Source organism: Lagopus leucura, unplaced genomic scaffold, assembly GCF_019238085.1.
Source record: "Lagopus leucura isolate 7727_CA_CO unplaced genomic scaffold, USGS_WTPT01 Super-Scaffold_100015, whole genome shotgun sequence".
Classification (NCBI taxonomy): Eukaryota; Metazoa; Chordata; class Aves; order Galliformes; family Phasianidae; genus Lagopus; species Lagopus leucura.
Genome location: NW_024962269.1, coordinates 7,401,139 through 7,415,412, shown reverse-complemented (window position 1 = coordinate 7,415,412; position 14,274 = coordinate 7,401,139). Strand labels below are relative to the sequence as shown.

Genomic DNA, 14,274 nt, shown 5'->3' with positions numbered 1-14,274 from the left:
GCAGAGAATTAATACACTGCAATTCATTTATTTTCTATGTAAATAAAGTTAATGACATATGAAAGAATAGATCAACAGCTGAGCCATATGCAAAAATAGCACTAGCTTTGCCAAACTAAATAACTGGAGTATAAATCTGTGCTGAAATATTAATTATTGAGAAATATTAACAGTAGGTTTAGCATTGAAAGGTTCATAGAATTTTATTGTTTTACACTTGTACACTCAAGACACCCTTTAAGAGAGTTTGATAGAAAGTGTAGCAAGTCATAGAATCCCACAGATTAGGAGTTTAAAAGTTTTATTTAGTCCAGTATCCTGCTCAAAGCAGATTGAACACTGAATGTAAATCAGGCCTCTTAGTGCTGTCATCAGTCAAGTCTCCCAATCCTGTCCTGCAAGGATAAATTCCAGAACTGAGGGCAGCTATTCTAATACTCATTTGTCCTGTCGTGATTTTTTCATGTGCACCCAGTTAGAACCTTCTGTGCATTACTTCACGACCGTCACCTCTCACTCTCCTGCTGTGTACTTCAGGAAGAGCCTTGGTGTGCCTTGTCGGTAACCTCTCCATAGGTACTGGGGCTGCGCAATACATTAATACATTTTCTTCTGGCTAAACAAGCCCAGTTTCTTTATGTTCCTGCCCCTGACTCTGCTAGAAGCTCCCCATGTGATGCGTGCAGGTTTTCTATGTTCTCTCTTACATGGGGAATTGCAGGGGACAGGTAAACAAACCTAGAAGCTGGCTTTCAGGTGCAGATTGATGAGTGTGTAAAAGAGGGGAATGATCACTGCGCTTGGTCTGCCAGCTATGGTCCTGTTAAAACAGCCCAGGACACTGCTTTCATTGCTCTCAGGGCATGTTGCTGACTGTGCAGGCTCATCAGTCACTGCCTGCGGTGCTGCTACCTGCCAGTGAGGTCCCATCCCCTACAATGCAGGGGATTGCTGTCCCAGGTGCAGGACTTGCATTTGTCCTTGGTGAATGTCACGAGATTCCTGTTGACTCGTTTGCCTAGCCTGTCTAGGTCCCTCTGAATGGCAGTCTGTAACACGTAATACCTGCACTATCTGCTTCCCACCTCCACTTTTCCATTCAGATCCCTCAAAAACAAGCAAATAAATAAACAAAAACCCCAAGAACAAAAGGGGTGCTAATATTTAAGGCCTTTAATTGGTGAAGTATCACTGCAGCATGTGGGATGGCCTACATGGCCCTGGAGTGGCATGCATCACCTGTTGTTTTCGAGAAACTCAGATTATATAGAAAGCAATGGCAATGTATATGTTTTCAAATGTTTTTCAAAGGAGACACAAGAGTGTGATTGTATTGACCTGTATAATTCAATAGGAGTCTGGGTCTAACAGTTTCGGCCTGTTCTGACTAAAACTAACTAAAAGCCTATTTAGATATTGAAAATTTGCAAGTTTGCATAATAGCAGAAAGCTCTAAAAATATATCTATAAAAATAATATGTGAACTGAAAATCTGGGTAAACAAGCCCATTAGAATAATTCGTTTAGAATTTCGTACTTTCAGCAAGAGGTTGGACTAGGAACCCTCAAGATATTGCTTCCAATTTAAAATTTTCTATGATTTTGTGAAATGCATTTGGCTCTGGCATTGCAAGATAAAACACTGTGTTGATATTTAGACCTTGGCAATGTGTATTTTTGTCTAAAATCGTGTATCAAAATGATAATTTGAAGAACAGATAATCAGATGTCCTCCAACTTCAGTGTGAGGTACAGCTAAGGCGTATTTCCTCCCTTCTTCCATCAGCTATAAATGACAATCTGCTGTAACCTCCCTGCAATGCAAGCACTTTACAACCCTCTCATATTTCTGTTACTTTTCCTGCTTAACATTTTGTAAGTTTCACAGCAACGCGTTACATTTATTGAATTCCTTTCACTTCTGCTTTTGGATGATCCGCATTGTTATTATTACCATAATTACACATTTCTCATCACAGTATTCCTTCAACCTTTTAAAATTGTAAGAATGTGTTTCATCTTCAGGCATGAAAGAGTGAAAACAAATCTTTTGTCACTAAGGTCAGTGAAATTAAGTTTGTTTCTGTCCCCGTGACTGAGTGAAATCACAATTATTTGATGGCAATGAGACTTTTGCTACCAAATAAAATAACTGTAATATCACTGTCTTATTTCCATAATGTTACTGTTTGGCTAGGAAAATAAAACTTCTTACCTTTCTGCTGTTCTTGAAAATAATACTTGATGTTTTCCACAGTGTATTTCCAGAAGTCTCTCAACTGTTACTTGCCATTAATTTTACATTTGATATTCTATCATTATTCAAAAATTATCAGATTTACCTTATTCAGGATAATTTAACTTGCCACTCAACCTTGTGTTTTTTGGGAAGGACAAGCTGCTTCTTTTATTCATGCATATAGCATGTCCCTCACTTTTAAGTGTTTCAGACTGTGCCTTATTGGTCAGGTTTTTCTTCTGCTTAATATATTGAATAAACTGCCCAATCCCTTACTTTCAAAACATTTCTAGATGGTGATTTAGAGAAGCATTCTAGCTTGTTAACTATTAACCAGCAAATGTACCTATCCATTACAATTACTGGCTTTATGGTATTGCAAAATTTCCAAGGGGGCCCAAAAATACTTCTGTTATCTCCATTTCCCTCCCCGCCATGTCCGATGCTGTGCACAGATCATAATCTTATTTTTCAGCCGTGCATATGTTGTAGTGCAGATAGCAAGAATTTATAAAATGCTCAGAGTGCATTTATGCACAAGAGGCTCCGTGAAGTCACTGGGATCCCTCCTGTGCTCTTTAAGAGACGCTGGTGGGTTTCCTTGTCCCACATGTGGTTTTGAGCTAATTACTCCTAGCCCTGCTGAAAGTTTTACTCTGTATACTTAAGGAAAGCCTTTGAAAAATTAGGTTTTGTGCATTTCTTCTGGGAAGGTTGGCACTGATGTTTTTCAGGGATACAGGGAAGACAAGAAAGAAATGGCAAAGCTTTTTAATCATAAGGAAATTTGGTAATTGCTTTCAGCAACAGATTAGGGTCAAAAACAGAAGAAGTCAGTAAGTAGTGGGGTTCTTCAGGTATGTTTGCTGTACTTGCCATGTAGTTTAGAGATAACTGAACTATATTTATCCCAGATAACTTAAGTATCTTCAGCATGCTAACCTGACAGCACAGAGCTCAGCTTTGCTGATTAGGTGTATGTAAAAAGAATGACAGTGTCAGGTCACTGCAGTGGATGATCCTATCTAGCAGAACAGATCATGTGAAACGGCATATCAGTATCTGCCTTTGGTTTTATGGTTAAATTAACTAGGATAAATGCAATATACTGAATCTCTGAGAGTCTGGCACTTTTTTCTTTGTCAGACTCTGAAGCAGTTTTAAAGCTCTTGCATTCATACAATTATTTATAATTTAGATAAGCCAGTGCTGATAGGTGTTGCCTGTACCTATTGTTCTTCAGACAGGAGATTGTGTCCTTCCCTGTGCAATCTGGTATTTCATGTTCCAAATGGCATTTGAGGTTCACTGTTTCACTGGCTGCCTCTGCCTAATATACACAGCAAAAGGAACCACATGTATTTTGCATGTGTATTATGTGCAAAAGAAACCAATCTCTGTAACTGGTTTCTGTCTTTACTGCTTGTTGCAAAGAGAGCTGTTTAGCAAAGGTGGCAGTGCTTAAAATTTTGTTGACAACTTTCTTAAAAGTGAAATTGTATTTCTGTCAAGTACTATCATACTTGCTAAACAGCTGTGTATTTGAGGGTGACCTTGTGGTTTTAGTCTCCACTTTCACTGTCAGTTCTTCTGTCTTGATAAGATTTCCTGTGACCAGTTTTCCCATTTGACACTCAAGATTATACGCTGTGCACAGATGTAGGAGCACAATGAAAAGAAAAAGCTGAGGAGAGGAGCCAGAGGGTACAAAGATTTGCACGTAGCTCTTGGACCCTGGGCGCAAGTGAGTATGTGCAGTGTGAGTGTCTCTGTTTGCCTTGACAAGTTGGTCTAATTACTACTGGGAGCTATTAACCAGACAGAACAGATTGCAACTAATAGTACAACAGGTGAAGTTCCAGATCTTCTGTACCCAAGGAGAGTAAAAATTGACACGCTTTGACCAGTTCAGTAGGATTATCAGGTTAGTTGCATAATGTTTACTTGGTCTCTTTCACCTTAAGTTTTTAACTCCCTGACACTGGGAGAGTAGAACTGTGGTGTTCTTAATTCCTACTGGACTTTTGAGTAGGTAATGTACTTTGAAATACTGCATGTGTAGAATACAAAATATTTTTAATGATGTTTGTTTCCTTTCCACTAGTTCCATTTGTCTTTCCACTGCTGTAGAATAGAAGGAAGACCTGTTCCATCAAGACATACTGTCAGGTGAGTGGGAGGAAATAGAAGTATGAATTGTTTGCAGGAGACCACTTAAATGTTTCACTCAGGAGTTGCAAAGTACAGGTTCCTTACAAACAGTAATTAGTACAGCACATTCTCTTCTTGAGAGACAAGAATTGAGTTAGCAGTTGATTCTCCTCTCATCTCAGCAATATAACACATACAAATGGGCTACTTCTGAGTTTGCAATAAACATTTATTTAACAAAATGAATGCCACAGATACCAACACATCTCCAAAATGTACGTATGCATATGTAACAAATGTACCAACAGTTGGTTTCCAAAATGAAATCAACATCAAATTTAAGGCAGGATATCATGTGACTTTTCATGCAAGAGCATATTCAAAGGTCCCTTTATCCAACCCCTCGACTTCATCTTCCCATGTTGAAGAAGGCATACTACTGTAGGGGTCTAGCAAGATTTTGAAGCATCTGATAATTAGAAGTCCTAAGAAAACACACAAAATCCCCACAAAGGCAAAACCAGTTTTTTGCTCCAAAGTCAGAGGGAAGGCAGACATTTCACTGACGCTCATGCTGGCTGAAGTGTTGCCGCAGTAATTACTGCTCATCATTGGACATCACATCTTGGTGACTCTGTGGGATTTTCACCTCTATTGCTTCTTTGCCTGCATAGAAAAGTGAAATCAGTTACTAAATGGGGTGTGTATGTCTGAGCTCTGTGGCATATGAACAGTTTGAAATCAAAAACAGCTTGGATTTTTGTAGTGTCCTGTTGTTTTTGTTTTTTTTTTTTCACATTTAAGTTAATGTGATAAAATTGAAACTTTCAGCTCCTACGTACCATCCACTTACTAACAGCAGACTCACAATTTTCTGGCGTTCTATCTCCTCAACACAATGATCTCACACATGGCTGTTGCAAATAGCATTTTGTCAGACTGGGCATAAGCCTGCAGATTTTAATTAGACAATACTCACAAGGTATCTGCCTGGATAAACTAATACATTTTCTGGAATGGCTTTACCTCAGTCCTTAATCTAGTCCTTAAACTCATATTGATCTCAAAGGGAATTTCAGCCAAATAGTATGAATTTTGGTCATGTAATTTAGCTTAGAAATCTAAATAAATAGGTATGACTTGCAAAATAAAATGGTGTGTGCAGTTCTAGTCTTGGGCTCCATTTTGAGCTATGCAGGAATTGGAAGTGAATATATTGGTAGAACTGCTCCTTTACCTTCCTCTACACACGTCCATGCAGTGGGTACCACTCTTATGTGATCCAAGCGTGCCTAGGGGCATACACTGTTGAAACAGTTGAGCTTAGAATGTGCTGAGCTCAGGGGATTGACCCACCCTGCCATCACCACCAGGAGACTTTTGTGTATTTCCAGACATGAAATACTTTTGTTTTTATAGCTTTAAGGTGATCTGATGTATAGATTTAAGTTGGGGGGCGGGAGGGGAGGCAGAGGAAGCTGTTTTGCTTTATTTTGGGTGTTCTGTCAGATACTGAAATCCCCTCTCTCTTAAGTCTCAATAGACAGCAGGAAGATTGGAAGGCCTGGGACATCATACCTACCAAAGGACAAAGGCATTTTTATTCTAAGGCTAGAGCTTGGGGATTTTTGGCTCTTGTTAACACCTATTTAACTAACATGCCTCAGGGGAAAACTCTTTTTGTTAACAATTCAACCACCTCCTTCCCCAGGGATTTCCAGGCATCCATTTATTTCTTGGCAGAGTAATTAGGCCACTGGAAGCTCTGTGCTGCCATGACTACACTGATACTGGTACCTGCCCTAGCCAGTTCAAAGAGAGCTCCAGTATCTCTACTCGATGCTGCACTATAGCCATATCTTGACTAAGTCTAGAATTAATAGCAACAGAAGTAAAAACAAGATTTAGTATTCCTGAGAATATCAAAACAGGCAAAACTTTTACGTTGTGTATGTCTCCTTTCTTACTTCAGAAATTGGTGGGATTTTTGTACATGTCATCTTAAAGAATGCAAACTTTAAAACAAAGATGAAAAGGATGGGACACAACTCTTTGTTCTTCTCTTTAGGCATTGATCCTCAACATAGGTATTAAATAGTGTGATTTTCTTTTACTTTCTGTATACATTTTCTAGAGCATACAAACCGTCTATTCTATAGAGCTGTATGTGATCCTTCTTTTGAATGACATTCTGCCCTTTGGGTCAACACTGTTTTAATTCCTGTTAAGTTGAGGAAAAGATCTGGATATAGCCTACAAGAGAAGTAATGTCAACAGTAATCAATATTTACTTTCTGGAAATATAATAGCACATGCTGCACAGGTTTTCATTGTTTATCCTTCCAGTTTTTCTGTAAGTCTGACCTTGTGCAGAAAAAATATCACAAATTGGTGTCAGAAGTCAGTTGATTTGAACAAGAGCCAGTCAAGAAAAGTTATCCTTCCAGAATTCCTAAGACACTGGATTATAAAAACTAAATGAAAGGCTTGTATGGGAAAATGAAATGTAGATGCTGAGGAAGACAGAGCTCACACCTCCCCCCAGATCAAATAACCCAAACAAAACAACACCACAACTAAAAACAAATGAAAAAACAGCAGAGAATTGCTATCTTGAAAGGTACATAGAAAAAATCTTAGGGATGGCCATGGGGAGCCCTACATTGGAGCTGGATCCTGGGAAATGTCACACTCATTTTGCAGGTTATGCACTTAAATTAGCTGGATTTGTTTGTTTATCAGACACTGTGGGACAAATCTCTGCAAGGTTTGACTGACATGGAGTGGTTGTCTTAGTTTTACTTGGCAAGAGTTTGTCTGAAATGGCTGCATGAGAAAACAGTGGGTATTTTCTTCCTGGGGAAATGAGATCTGGGAAACTCCAGTACACGGCTTTGTGTGCTTCTTTCCCCTGTCCTGAATTTCATAACTTGTAATTGAAGCTTTAAAGTTCACAGAACATTCTGCTCTAATTACATATCCCCAAAACTGTGGTACCAAATTGACCTTGAGTGCACTTCCATTGTTTTCACACTTCAGTGCTGCATACAGGTTAGATGTCCTCTCCCAGTTAGTCAGATATCCTTTCAGTTGCTGCAGAGTGTGTGTCAAATCATGAGTCAGAAGACTGTGAATGCTAACTAACATGGCCTGCATCCAAAAATTCTTGAAGATAACCTCTAGGGCAATGTGATGGGGACAGGCATTAAATCAGTTAGAATCTGCAGAGTCATTTTGTAGGGGCTGGCTTCAGACTGATGTCTCCTGACTTTTTTATAGGTGAAGACCACTCGTCCTTTGATTTACTGCCCATATAAAAACACTGGCATAAAGAAAGGCTCCTTAACATCTTGCTGTGAGTAGAAAGGCCATTGGAGGAGGCCCTTGTGAGGCTGGAACAGCGAGTCTAAGAGAAAATAGCAATGAGGAAAATAGCTTGGCACAGAGACCATTAAGGTAAGGGGAATGGAGGTGTGAGCTGGGGATGCTGGCTGTACATGTGTGGGATGAACAGCAATACCATGGCATTATGCACGGAGAGTCAGCTGGAAGAAAACTGTTGAAACTCTTACTAGTCTAGTGGATCTCCAGACCAACTCTGCCAGTGTTTGGTGTTGATTGAGATTCCCAGTCCCAGCTCTTTGGTCACCTTTTTCAGATCCTCATGTTTTGAGAGACACTGAGAAGATTAAATAATTCTGGACTATCCTGAGAAAGGCAGGAATTTCCCTTATGTTTTGAGTTTCATCCTTTCTCCCACAGAACCCCCTTGGGGTTCTGGTTTGGTTGGTGATTTTTTGGTTTTGTTTTGTTTTGTAGTGGCTCAGTAGTGTAAAGGAGTACCTTTGACAGCTGCTCAAACTGGAAGCATTCATCCCATTGGCAGGATTAAGCCTCAGGTCCTGAAAACTCAGTTCATAAACCAGAGTGTGTTACAGAATTCACTAAATCAGTTGCCATCTGTTCTCCCTTTAGATGTGCTGCAGGTCCAGCTGCTGACGCTGGTCATTCTAAAGGCACTTCAAATAGTTTCAGTCCAAGGTCTACGTTTCTGAGCGACAGCAAATGTAACTTGAAAAGGTGTTTGTGTGCTTAGGGACAGAAACTGGCATTTTTGTGCTCAACTACTTGGTCAAAGAAACCGAATTTCAGGAATTGGGCATAGGAGGTGGTAGGGTAAGAAGATTATCAACGAAGAAGACCAAATGAAATAGAGATCAGCATGAATTTGGAATTTTCCAAGGGATCCAAACTGAGTTAACAATGCATGGCCAGAAATGCTGCAGAAGCAGCTCTGAGCACACAGCCAACCTGCCATGTTCATGCACATGCTGCATGCCTGTGTTCTGTACATTGCTGGGGAGAAAACTGCTTGCTCAGGGTGAGGTTTCTGAGGCAGCAGACAGGTGGGTGTAAGGTGGGAAGGCCAGGGCACCGATGCCCAGCAAATGGAGCACATTTAACTTTTGTGTGAGTGTATCAAAGCACCCCCCGACATGCAGTGTTTTTGCAGCATGTAATTCAGGGTAGAAACGACACTTTTCCACATAAACTGCATTCTCCTGCAGAGAAGCAGCAGCTGGGCAGTGACATTTGCAGCTTCCAGGCAAGCAATGAATTGCAGAAATGAGATTTTATCCTTAGTAGATAGACAAGCCTGGAGTCTCCAAGGAACAAGAGACCCTGCGCTATGCATTGTGCTGTGAATTCACGGATATGCGGCCAAGGTCCAGATAACAGAGGCAAGAAAATAAAACGTTCACCGGTGCCACCTTTAACTTGCGAACGTGGAAAACCGCTACCTGTTTCCCTGGGGCATGCAGGCTACAAGAACCGCAGGACACCGAGCACCCGCCGCTCCATGCGCAGCCTGCGCAGCCCCTACTTTCTCCGGCTCCGCGTTCCCCCCGGGGCGCCGCCCGCAGCCCGGGGCTCTCGGCCGCCGGCACGGCCCCCGCCGGCACAGCCCCGCCGCCCTGCCCCGCCCGGCCCCGCCGAACCGCCCGCGCTACCGACCCGTCTCCTCCGCGTTGCCCATGGTGGCGGACGGCGGAGCTCCGGGCCCGGCCGGCCGAAGCCCAGGTGGGAGCCCCGACGGCTGGCACTGCTCCGGCCGCTGGGGCTGCGCGGAGTCCCGGGCGGCGGGGGCGGCTCGGCCGCGTTCCCCCTCGCCGCCCGGCGCCGCGACCCCGCCGGGTGCCGCTCGAGCCGCCCTCGTTAAAAAATTAAAGGCGGCCGCCGCCGCCTCCTCCTCGCCGCCCGCCCCCTTCCATCGCCGTTCGGCCCGTTGGCGCTCCCCTCCGACCCCCCTCGCGCGGATTAAACCGGGGAGCGTGGAAACTTCCTGCAAAGCACTACGTGCGGCGCATCGGTAAGCGGCGCCCTGCGGGGGCGGCCCTCCCCGCGCTCAGGCTGCGGTGCCGCAGCAGCCGGGAGCCCTGCGACCTGTGGAGCCCGCGCGGGCGGCGAGGAGCGCCGCCGAGTCGCGGTGCGCGGGGGCCGAACGCCTCTTCCATCCGCCGCCGCCGCGTCCTGCGGCGAGGGCTCGGTCCCTCCCTGCAGCTTCGGCGGTAATAACGATTAAAGTGCGGAACATGTGGCGACATACGGCTGGGGCCGCAGCCTGGCTCTCGCTTTATAGCCTTTCATTAGCCGCGTTTAGCTGATGCTGATTGTGTATTAAAGAGGCTTCGGTTTGCGGCGGCAGCAGGTGTTTAAGGTGGATAAGGAAAGAGGATTTATTTTCCCAAAGCTGGATCTGTGTATTGCACTAATAAACAGCAAATCTGTTTTTAAATGATAGTGATGCACTATTTGGATGCCCTGGATGGGTGCACGTGGGCCGGTGAGACGGCACTGTATTTAGTGCCAGGCACGAAGAGATTTGTTGAAGGCTGCTGTAGAACCGTTGGAAGAATTTGTTCTGCAGAAAATAATTTGAAAACCCCACGTGTTTCTTACTGCATGCAACAACACTACGAGAGGTTAAGTCTCTTTTATCCTAATACACACTGGGAAAAAAGTTTTGCGTTACCAGGCATTTTAATAGCTGATTGCACTGTTGTGCCTGCAGTTCAGCACTGGCCAGTCTCAAAGCATGCTGTGTCCCTCTGGTAGAACCAATGGTTAAACGGATGGTTAGCCGTGCGCTCACTAATGATTGCTAGTTTGATCATCTAATGTTGCAGTGTCAGTAATTTGGTAAACAATGTCTGTTGCTGAAATTACAAGCCAAGCTAATTTTTGAAGTGCCTCTCATATTTAAAGACCCATGAAGAGCTTATAAATAGATCGTTTCAAATGGTATGACTGTGCTTTCAGAATATGTATATAAGGAGCCTCTTCTGTTCCTAATGAGCTCTAGATTTCTTTTTTAGCCTTGTCCCTGATTAACTTGGGGCCCATGAAGATCTCTTGCTAAAGAGGAATGGCCATGGTTTGGGATGTGGGGATTGGCAAAGACACAAGGCCCCCGTCCACCCTATCCCCACCTAACACAACTAGTTTGGGAGAGTGGCAGGTATCCATTTTTTCCTGATAATCATTGAGCATTGCTGTATTTGGAGAACCTTCCTGTAAGTAGGCCTTTTCTCCTGGAAAAGATTGAGTTGTAGTATCTTCCTGCCCTTAAATGTATTATATTTTTCTGTCATTATTCTTATAGAGGTGAATTTAAGAGATTTTGTGTTTGGTTTTTTGTTTTTGTTTTTTAGACTGTGAAGTCACTGTTTCTCTTGTATGGCAGAAGTTGTTGAAATCGCGTGATCATTTTTGGGAATCTGATACTCACTGTTCAATTTAAAAGAGCTTTCAGTTGTGCTGAAGATCCACTTTTCGTGGATATGAAGGTGGAACAGAAGCTGGCAGCCACAGACAGAGAATGAGTCTCCTTCTGCTGCCAGTTGTCATCAGACAGATAACATTTTTTTTGTTGCTGTTGGTCATTTGTTTTTTTGTTCGTGCTGATACATTTTAAAACAGAAGAAGCAATGGAATAACTTAATTTATTCCTGTATTTCATCCTTTCTTTCACTTAAGGATCACTAATTTTTTCTCATTAGGATCCAGACAGAAGGCAAATGAGATAGCAGTGTATGTGCCCATGGAGCATTCTGAGACAAATGGAGCATTCGCTACTTTTCACTTTCTGCTTCTTTACCACGCCCATCCGTGTGTTCAGCAGAATAACAACTGTTATCAATGACTTCAGTCATATTTCAGATTGATTTGATCCTTATGTTAGGGAGTGTCAAGTGTGTTTTCAATGGGGAGCCCTCAAACAGAAAGAGAGATGTTATCATCAGTGATTTGGTACATTGCCCCCACAAATGGAACTGACTAATTTTAGGCCGGCCGCTTAAAGCCAAGTGGGTGCCAAGGAGGAAAAGGCAATAGGGAGCTCTTTGAGCTACTGTGTGTTAGGACTTCTTAGTGTTTAAGGATCGTTTGAGTGGTGCGTCAATGAAATGTAACTATTTTGAAGGATAACTAACTCCATTGTAGCACCTTTTCCCCATAGCTTCAAAGAGCTTTCTGAGTGTTCCTTCACAAACAAACAAATCCTCTAGAGATTCAAAACAGGCTCACGGAAGGGTAGAGCCACTGAAGAGCATTGTGCAGAAGTATCGTTAAAAACACATCAATTCACAACTCCCCTCATCAGCAAATTCAAGCAAGTGTAAACAAGTTCATGAGAAATTTATCAGCTGAAGACAATAATATATGGGGGAGATAAAAGCAGTAATAGAGTTGGGGGAGGGCACTGAAAAATGGTTATATAGAAATGCATGCATTGAACAGAATTGCAGATGGCAAATATTTTACATAATTTATTCCAGGGTTCTTAATGTTTTAAAAAGGATGAACACCTTTGTTCTACCATGGTGGCTTTTTCGTTTGTTTGCTTGTTTGTTTCCTCCAAAAGCTGTGCTTTTACCAGATACTGACTACATCTGCTGCTTACATGTCCAGCCTGCAGTCCTGGGAATATGTAGGGTACTGCCAAGAATGAGGCAGAGAAACAATTCTACACAGCAATCTCCCTGTGTAAAAGATCTGAGTGGGCTTACAAGGGTTTAGGGATTCGGAAACTGAGGCAGGTTAAGTGTTAGTGTTGGGGAAGGTGGAACGGTGTGTGCATACAGTGAACAGCAACAGTGCCACCTGGTGTGATGGGCCAGGAGGGGGGCTGGGTCCCTCCTCCGCTGAGCTCAGAGAAGGCCCCTGGCCAACAAGGAGAAGGCAGAGGCTTCTAAAGCCTTAGGTGGGATGGGTTCCCTTTAAACCTGCAGGAGGTATTTCCTGCCTCACCATGAAAAGCTGATGGGTATGTGAGGGGCACTGAGCCCCTCATTATAGACTACGTGTTGTGGAAGGAAGGACCAACGTGCAGATTGCTCAGTTTTGTTTTCTGTAGTAATTTCAGTAGCTAAAGAAGTGATCTGGGGAGAGTGGGGGTGATGTGAATTGTTTCAATATAGGACCAGTAAAATTGCTGTCATCGTCTGATGTTGTTATGCAGCCTTCTTAAAAAATGGGTGATTAGATTTAGGCTCCCAAGCTGTGGTTAAGGGTTGCATAACACCAGGGAAAAAATGGTGATAATCTATCGTTTAAAGATTTAAACCCCCACTAAGGGAAAAAGTGGTTTTATCCTTGCAGATCAAGTAGGGCAGGGCTCCCGTTTGTCACTGATGCCAAGTTCTGGGCATAGGATGCTGCGCTGTTTTTCTGGTTATGAGTATACAACACACTGAACTAAAGCCTCAACATGCAGTTTCATTCCTGTATCAGGCATCTGTACGCTCTCTTATCTGGGGGAACTCAGTCAGTAAGTGCTATTGATTTATTCTGGTCGGGGGAGGAAGAAAGTCAGAGAAGGCAAACTTCTCTGCGAGAGGGAGCAAGAGAGGCAGCGGTTGGCACCGCAGCTGCAGGTGTGAAGGTCTGTGCAGTAGGTGGGCTCTAGCTGTGCAATAGCTGGGCTCTGCTCTGTCTCTAGAAGATACCTGCAGGCACACAGGCTGTTGCATTTGATAGCTTGCCCTTCTGAAGTGTAAAATGTTTTCTTTTCCGGAGTTAAAAACCACCACATTTCCCAGACTAGGAAGATAGTATTTAATTGCAAAAGAGAGCATTTAGGGAAGATATTTGTTTTACTTCGGGTCCTGTAGTAAACACCTCTGTAAAAGAAGGTTTCATTTACAGAGTAGTTATTTATTTCTTTTTTAAGCACGGAGTAAAGCAGTGTATGTTAGGTGCAGTCTTAGGCAAGACAAACTGGTTTGGAAATACTTGTGGCTTTGCAGAAAGGAATCTTTAAATGAACTGCAAATGATAACTGGTTTAGGAAGTGTATTTGTTGTTAAAAGCAATTCTCAGGGTTTTCTAGAGGAGGGACAGGTTTAGAAAATGCTAAGCGTGTTTTCATGCCATAGCAAACAAAACAAGAAAAAATATGTGCCATGCATATTTCCACCATACATGCATCATATAGGTGGGAACAATAACTGAAAATAATCTTTCATGGAAAACACTCTCAAGATGTAAATATGTGAATATGAGGAGTCCCATTCTCTCACATCACGTACAGACTGACTTTTAGGAAGATAGAACTTTTTTTGCAGTTGCCACCTGATGAAATTGTTGCTGAACTGCTGTTGATCATGGCTTAAATTCCAACAAAATTAAAACCAACACTGAGATCCCACTGAGTGTGGGGTCCCAACACTGAAGATGCAGAGCACAGCTGGGCAGGGCTCTCAATAGCAGAGCGCAGCCACTTGGGCGTGGGAATTGCTTCCTTTCAGCCTGTAGAACCGAGAGCAGTAAAACGTAATGATTGCAGTTTAAAGTAAAAATTAACTATTTCAGTTGTTGCGTTT

The 14,274-nt window shown here is 42.8% G+C and overlaps 2 protein-coding genes and 1 long non-coding RNA gene across 4 annotated transcripts in view; 1 reads left to right on the top strand and 2 right to left on the bottom strand.

Moving 5' to 3' along the window:
• Positions 1-2,360, bottom strand: part of SLC12A1 (solute carrier family 12 member 1) — a 47,853-nt gene extending 45,493 nt beyond the window's left edge. The window contains exon 1 of the mRNA XM_042875766.1: positions 2,216-2,360. The gene's annotated coding sequence lies outside the window, so the exon portion shown is untranslated. The remainder of the gene's footprint in view (positions 1-2,215) is intronic.
• LOC122182462 overlaps positions 1-9,285 on the top strand; it is a 61,212-nt gene extending 51,927 nt beyond the window's left edge. Inside the window, exons 9-11 of the long non-coding RNA XR_006179813.1 lie at positions 4,344-4,408; positions 7,670-7,846; positions 8,959-9,285. This is a non-coding gene — a long non-coding RNA (uncharacterized LOC122182462). The remainder of the gene's footprint in view (positions 1-4,343; positions 4,409-7,669; positions 7,847-8,958) is intronic.
• On the bottom strand, positions 4,602-9,489 carry CTXN2 (cortexin 2). 2 transcript variants are annotated; one of them, XM_042875764.1, is made up of 2 exons: positions 9,407-9,489; positions 4,602-5,056 (listed from the first exon to the last, which is right to left on the bottom strand). In XM_042875764.1, exon 2 carries the CDS (start codon positions 5,000-5,002, stop codon positions 4,754-4,756), a length of 249 nt encoding a protein of 82 aa, XP_042731698.1. In that variant the 5' UTR covers positions 5,003-5,056; positions 9,407-9,489; the 3' UTR covers positions 4,602-4,753. The 2 variants fall into 2 exon arrangements, with proteins under 2 accessions (XP_042731698.1, XP_042731699.1); XM_042875765.1 differs by lacking the exon at positions 9,407-9,489 and adding an exon at positions 6,536-9,262.
• Positions 9,490-14,274: the final 4,785 nt, after the last annotated feature.